The sequence below is a fragment of the Anarrhichthys ocellatus genome, unplaced genomic scaffold (genome assembly GCF_004355925.1).
Source record: "Anarrhichthys ocellatus isolate YVR2014 unplaced genomic scaffold, GSC_Weel_1.0 scaffold237, whole genome shotgun sequence".
NCBI lineage: Eukaryota > Metazoa > Chordata > Actinopteri > Perciformes > Anarhichadidae > Anarrhichthys > Anarrhichthys ocellatus.
In genome coordinates, this window is record NW_022280267.1 from 22,845 (window position 1) to 30,199 (window position 7,355).

At 41.6% G+C, this 7,355-nt stretch overlaps 1 protein-coding gene across 1 annotated transcript in view; it reads right to left on the reverse strand.

Moving 5' to 3' along the window:
- The window catches only part of LOC116401042 (receptor-type tyrosine-protein phosphatase beta-like), a 40,754-nt gene that overhangs the window by 22,658 nt on the left and 10,741 nt on the right, over positions 1-7,355 (reverse strand). The window contains 5 exon segments of the mRNA XM_031879235.1: positions 142-405; positions 614-877; positions 1,143-1,454; positions 4,923-5,187; positions 7,098-7,355. The exon segment at positions 7,098-7,355 is cut by the window's right edge and continues 10 nt beyond it. Coding sequence (XP_031735095.1) covers positions 142-405; positions 614-877; positions 1,143-1,454; positions 4,923-5,187; positions 7,098-7,355 — 1,363 coding nt within the window.

Below are 7,355 nucleotides of genomic sequence, written 5' to 3' on the forward strand. Positions count from 1 at the left end.
TGACAGGGAACTATCATTAAAACAAAGACTACAGACTGAAACATGACAGGGAACTATCATTAACACAAAGACTACAGACTGACTGCATAAACCTGTACTAAGGATAAAGGTTCATGGTGTCCTGGTGTTTAAAACATGTACCTGTCCTGCCGCTGGTCCTGGTCTCTGAGCTCTGTCCTCCAGCGGTGGTCCTGATACTCAGCTGGTAGCTGTGACCAGGGGTCAGACCATCAAAGACCACACGGGTGACGTTGGGATGCAGACAGAGCTCCTGGGGGGTCGAGTCCAGAGCCGACAGGGTCAATAGGTAGACGTCCACACCACCTTCAGGTGACCGCCAGGAGGCCTGCAGACTATCTGAGCTGTTGTTGTTGTCCAACCTTAGATCTGAGACCATTGCTGGGACTGCAAGGGGGGGGGCGGTAGATTATAGGTATACATAATATTTACAGTACATTGTAAATGTACTGTTTTATTTATTTATTGTCTTCACTTTAGGAAGATATTAACTGAGGGAGGTTTCAGTTAGATTAATAAAGTGAGAGGTTTATGTCAGATTATTATATATATTATATATATATATACAGTATATCATATATAAAGGTATATCTACCTGTGACCACCTGTTCGGAGGCGGCGCTCGTCAGGCCAACGGCCTCTGTTACCACGGTGACGATGTACAGGGTGCCGGGCTGCAGGCCGTCCAGCTCAGCGGAGGTCACGGTGTTCGGCAGAGTGACGTTCTTCAACAGAACCCGGTCCGGATCCGTCAGCAGAACCCTGAATCGCTCGGTTCGACCCGGACCGACCGTCCAGGAAACATGGAGGCCGTCTGAGGACGAAGACGCTACCTGCAGGCCGAGGACAGACGACGGAGCTGGAGGACAGAGAAGGTTGTCATGAATCTCCTCTGACCTGAACTCATATGGTCTCAACTCAGCTGTATTTATAAAGCACCTTTCATACAGATTCAAACAGCACTAAGAAAATACATGAATCATTCAAAATAAACAATAAATAGCTTTGGTTAGGTTAAAAATGATAAAAAATAAAATGTTCTAATAAATAAAACAAAAATAGGCTCAAGAGATACAAATAGCAGGAAAACCAATGAATACTAACTAAAATGAGGTGTGTCTCACCTGTAGGTGCTGTCCTGTGGACAGGTGGAGCGCTCTTGCTCCCGGCTGAAGCCACCACACTGACGTTGTACAGAGTCCCGGGGATCAGAGAGCTGAAACCAGACTGGGGGATTGCAGAGTCCATGATTCTGGTCCTGAGCGTGGTTCCGGAGCTGGAGTCCTCCAGAGTCACATCATACCAGTCCACGTGACCTGCAGAACGAGACCAGGATACCCGCAGACCTGGAGAACCACCGTGGACCACAGACTGGCCTTTATACTGAGCCTGAACCTGGTCCAGCTGGACGTCCAACCGAGCCGGGCCGACCGGGTCTGAGACAAAACAGAAGGGGGCGGGGGGGATTTTTTATATATCTATAACATACAAACAAGCCTCAGAGAGATTTCATTGTGTTTGTGTGTGTGTGTGTGTGTGTGTGTGTGTGTGCACGTGTGTGTGTGCGTGTGTGCACGTGTGTGTGTGCGTGTACGCGAGTGTGTGTGTGTGTGTGTGTGTGTGTGTGTGTGTGTGAGAGAGTGTGTGAGACCGGTGAAGGTTGATAAGATTGTTTGAAAGACGTTTTAATGGAGCTGGACAGGAAACAGAGGGAGGGCCGGACGAGAAGGACACTGACACTGAACCGTGACCTGCTGTTCCTAATGTTTCCTCCCTGAGGAGACTCCACTTCCTAGAGCTCAACAATGTCCAACTTTAGAAACAAACAATGTCCAACTCTACAAACACACAATGTCCAACTCTAGAAACAATGTCTAACTCTGGAAACACACAATGTATGATTTCATAACAAGTAAAAGTACTAACACCACACTATGAAAATACTCCAGAACACATAAAAGTACTAACAAGCTAATTTGCTTCTTTAGATGTTATTGTTATAATTATCATTGTTGTTATTATTGATATTATTGATATTACTATTATTATTATTATTAGGGCCCGAGCACCACCATTATTATTATTATTCTACTAGTTTCATTGCAAAAAGGAGGTGCTTGGGATACTGGAAACATTTTGAAATTTTGAACGCAAGCCAGAATTTGCGAAAATTGCAGTCTGATTGGGGTGTCCAATGAATGAAATATTGGCTCGATAGCGCCCCCTATTGAGTAGCCCCAACATTAGGTTTCACCTAGCTGTATGAAATTTGGTAGGTATGTGGATCGTGATGGGACGTACAAAAAATCCTCTTGGAATTTATCCCTAAACCAAACAGGAATCAGCCATTTTGAATTTGATGATGTTTTTGGACCGTTTCAAGGAGCTCTACTTTAAGGAACTCCTCCTAGAGATTTAACCCGATCGACTTCAGACTTGGTCAGTATGCTCTTGAGACCTTGGCAGTGAAAAGTTACTCAAAGATCAAAAAGTTCAAAAAAGATCAAAAACAACTATGTGTCCGTGGCGTGGCGTCAAAAAAACACCATTCGCCATGAAACAGGAAGTTGTTGTAACTCGGGCATACATTGTCTAATCTGCTCCAAATCTCTCATATGTCATAACATCCTGACCCGGAACACATCTATAAGACAATTTAGCATCATAGTAATAGCGCCACCTAGTGGCAACTGGAAGTTGTAAGTTTTGTACTTTGACATCCTGCTCCTCACAGATTAATCAGATCCCTCTCAAATGTTGTCAGAACAACCTTAAGACCTTGATAATGCTTCATTGTGAAGATTGGTAACAGGAAGTTAAAGTCTTTATACTTTGGCTTGTTTCTCTTAGTAGGTAAATCAAATCAACATCAAGTTAGTTACACACAAATGTAAGAAGTTCATAATGCCAGTTCATGAAGCTTTTGATGTTTCGTCGAACGCCGTTGCCGTGGCGACGCAGTCTTCGTCATTTTGAGAGGCTAGAAATGCTCGAAACATAAGCAAATTCGGCACACAGATTTAAAGCCCAAAATGTAGTTGTATAATATGATTTTATTGGTTCAGAGGGACAAATCGGCTCAATAGTGCCCCCTACAAAATTTCGACTAAGCAGCCCTCGCAGTACGTTTCACATAGATTTACAAAATTTGGTAGGCACATGTATCACATTTGGACTTAAAATAAAGTCTCTTGGGGCCATGCTCTAAACCCAACCGGAAGTCAGCCATTTTTTATTGTTTTAGAATTTCTAGTGTCGTTTTTGTCATTTCCAGGCGCTGCACTTTAACGAACTCCTCCTAGGGAAATAGTATTCGAATCAACTTCAAATTTGGTCAGTATAATCTGAAGAAGTTTGTGATGAAAAGTTACTCAAAGCTTGTTGTTTCGTGAAAAGCCGTTGCCGTGGAGACGCATTCTTCGCCATGAAAAACGAAGGTATTTTTGAGGGGCTAAAATACTCAAAACATAATCAAACTTGTCACACATTTAAAATCCTGAATGTAGTTATCTAATGTGATTTTAATGCTTCAGAGTGGCAAGTCGGCTCGATAGCGCCCCCTATAATATTTCTATGATGCAGCCCTCACAGTACGTTTTACCTAGATGTATAAAATTTGGTAAGCAGATGTATCACATCTAAACTTAAAAAAAAGTCTGAGGGGTCTAAGCTCTAAACCCAACCGGAAGTCAGCCATTTTGAATTTTGTATGAATTTCTCGTGTTTTTTTTCCATTTCCAGGTGCTGTACTACGAACTCCTCCTAGGGAATTAATCCAATCAGCTTAGAATTTGGTCAGAACAATCTAAAGACCTTAGCGATTAAAAGCCATTTTACATGGTTCACCATCATCCATCAAGCTGTTATAACTCGACTGTACTTTGTCAAAACTGTCCCAAACTTGACATGCTTGTTGACTGTCATGGCTTTAGGACTTCTGCATGCCAATATTAACTCATAGTCATAGCGCCACCTACTGATAAGCACGGACGTAAGCAGGATTCTATAATTACAGCGGCCCAAACACTGAACTTATTGAAAGGGTTTGTGGGCACACCATGAGAAAAAGACTTCTCTGATCTAAATATGTGCAAACTAAGATGCTTGGAGAGCAGAAATTAAATAAAAAAGGTTTCCAAATCGCACTTGTACGTGGAGTTTTCATTCATAGTAAATCTAATTGTTTTTGTTCGATTTGGAACAGGCCGTAATGTAAAGTAATTTCATGCAACGTGAAGTTTGTTTAATATAATCAAACTGCACCCAGACTAATTTATATGTTAGATTATTCTACATTGGCTCACCTTTTGACTTAAACTCATTTCTTTATAAAAATGTTTTTTTTTTTCCACATGGAACTATACATTCTCCTGTTTCTCCTCGACTCTTCCAGCTTTGAGTCACTCAGCAGCGATTGTCAGACCTACCTGCACAAACAAACGAGCTGCATTTACTCTGTTACGAACACTGAAGCTCGTTCACACACACTCAGTTTTTTGTTGATTTTTACAGGGTGACAATTATGATTGTATTCGGAGGTACACTCAAAACATTCGAGGCTTAAGACCTGGCAAAATAACCTGACTACGCCATTGGTCGACACAGGAAATACCGTTTAACTCGTGCAGGCAGTGTATGACGGTCACAGAAATGCACGGCCGCATCACCCAGAGTCCTGCCAGTACCCTCGACGTGCGTCAATATGCAAGGGCCCGATCAATGCTGCTTGCAGCTTTAATTATTATTGATATTACTATTATTTTCATATAAACTAACCTTTGAGAGACAGTTTGAACCTGACAATTAAAGACGTAACTTTTAGTTCAGAATGTCGAATTCATTTTCATGTCAAAGGAAACAGGAACTTCATATTTTATAATCATAATAAAGATATTTACACTCACCTGTGCACACTGACAAGTGTCTCCTCTCTCCATCCTCATTGGACATCACCGTTAAACGGTACAAAGTCCCGGGATCCAGATTCGGGATCCGACAGGTGAAGCTGGTTCTGGACACTCCGTCCGGGTCACAATCAGAGACATTAGGCCGAGAGTCCTCATCAGAGAACAGGATGAAGGAACAGGAGACACCGGCAGTGGTGAACGTCACCTCGACCCAACTGGAGCTCGAGCTGACGTCAGTGACATTTATGGAGCAGCAGGAAGCCTGAAACAGAAAGTGACATCACCACAGGTGAGCCTAAGTGGACTGCATTTAATCAATTTAAGAATTAATTAAAGTTATCATTACTACCATTAATATTACTGTCATAATAATAAGAATATATATTATTATTGTTATCAATAAAGGAATAAAGATATTATTAGTGTAAATATTATTGTTATTATTATCATTATTAATATTATTAGGGCCCGAGCACTGACGTAGTTGGAGTGGAGGACCTATTGTTATTCTAATGTTTATTATTATTATTATTATCGCGCGTGTTTCGTCGCAAAAAGGAGGTGCTTGGGATACTGGGAATTTTTTTAAATTCGTCATGAAGTTGTGACGCGGCCGTACATGGTCTAATCTGCTCCAAATGTATCATATGTCATAACATCCTAACTTTGAAGACATCTATATGACAATTTTAGAATCGTAGCAATAGCTCCACCTAGTGGTGACATGAAGTTATAAATTGTGTACTTTTACATCCTGCTCCTCACAGATTAATCAGCCAGTCAGCCATTTTTAATTTTTTATGAATTTCTAGTGTCGTTTTTGACATTTCCAGGCGCTGTACTCTAACGAACTCCTCCTAGGGAAATAATCGAATCAACTTCAAATTTGGTCAGAACAATCTAAAGACCGTTGTGATGAAAAGTTACTCAAAGCTTGTTGTTTCCTGAAAAGACGTTGCCGTGGCAACGCATTCTTCGCCATGAAAGATTAAGGTGTTTTGAGGGGCTAAAAATGCTCAAAACATAACCAAACACACATTTAAAATCCTGAATGTAGTTATCTGATGTGATTTTAATGCTTCAGTGTAGCAAGTCGGCTCGATAGCGGCCCCTACAATATTTCGACGATGCAGCCCTCGCAGTACGTTTCACCTAGATGTATAAAATTTGGTAAGCAGGTGTATCACATGTAGACTTAAAAAAAAGTCTGAGGGGTCTAAGCTCTAAACCCAACCGGAAGTCAGCCATTTTGAATTTTGTATGAATTTCTAGTGTCGCTTTTGCAATTTCCAGGCGCTGTGTATGATGGTCAGAGAAATGCATGACCGCGTCAACCAGAGTCCTGCCAGTACCCTCGACGTGCATGAAGTTGCGAGGGCCCGATCAATGCTACTTGCAGCTTTAATTGTTGTTATTATTCTGACATTATTCTTGATTGTCAGGTGTTTGAGGTTCAGGTATCATTACATCATCTTTTTCTGTGATAGAGGTTGATCAGGAATGCGGTGCCTCAAACATCCTGATAGTCTGAAACGTAACTCACCTCGTCTACGCTCCAAAATAAAAGTATCATGTAACATGTAACATGTTGTGGCGCATCTGAACATCACAGTCTTAAATCAGTCCGCTTAATTACCAAAAAATACAAACGGTGCATCCCCAGATCAGGTGGCACACCGAGAATATAAAGTTAGAAAAATGTGTCTCCAGTGATCCTCAGTGATCCTCATCTACAGACACATCTACAGACAGTTACTCCTCAGCTAATGGAGGCTGACTGCTGTTTTACATCACAGACGGATTAAAATATCTGGAGCTTCTTTATGACACATCATTCTCCAGATTTCTTCTTCACATTCATCAAACCGTGGACTTCATTTTTAAACTTTCACTGTGAACAGAGATCGACTCCCTGCCTTCCTTTCTGACTTTCTCTGACGACCTGCAGCATCAAACTGAGCCCCATCAATCAGAACCCACTATTGTTATGGTGGAATAGGAGTTATCCAATCAGGAAGCAGCCTCAGATCCCCAGAACGAAATAAGAAATAGTCTCATCAAACTTCATAATCCAGGTGAAGATTTGATGAACAGCTGAAGGTTTGTAAACATGAAATAATTGAATAATAGCAGTAAACACAAATTTATCTGTAAAGCAACAAGAACACTTACAGGTGTAGTGGTGGTTGATGCTAAAGTCGTGGGCTGAGGTGTCGTTGTAGTCGAAGGAGGAGTTGTGGTCATTCTAGTTGTTGTTGGAGCAACAGGTGCAGTACTAGCTGTACTGGTTGTACTGGTTGTGGTGGTGGGTTGTGTGGTTTTGATGCTTGTTGTCATGGCTGTGGTCGTCATGGTTGTAGTGGACGTAGGTATTGTTACAGAGGTGGTTGGAGTTGTGATTGGAGTTGTGGTTGTGGTTGGAGTTGTGAT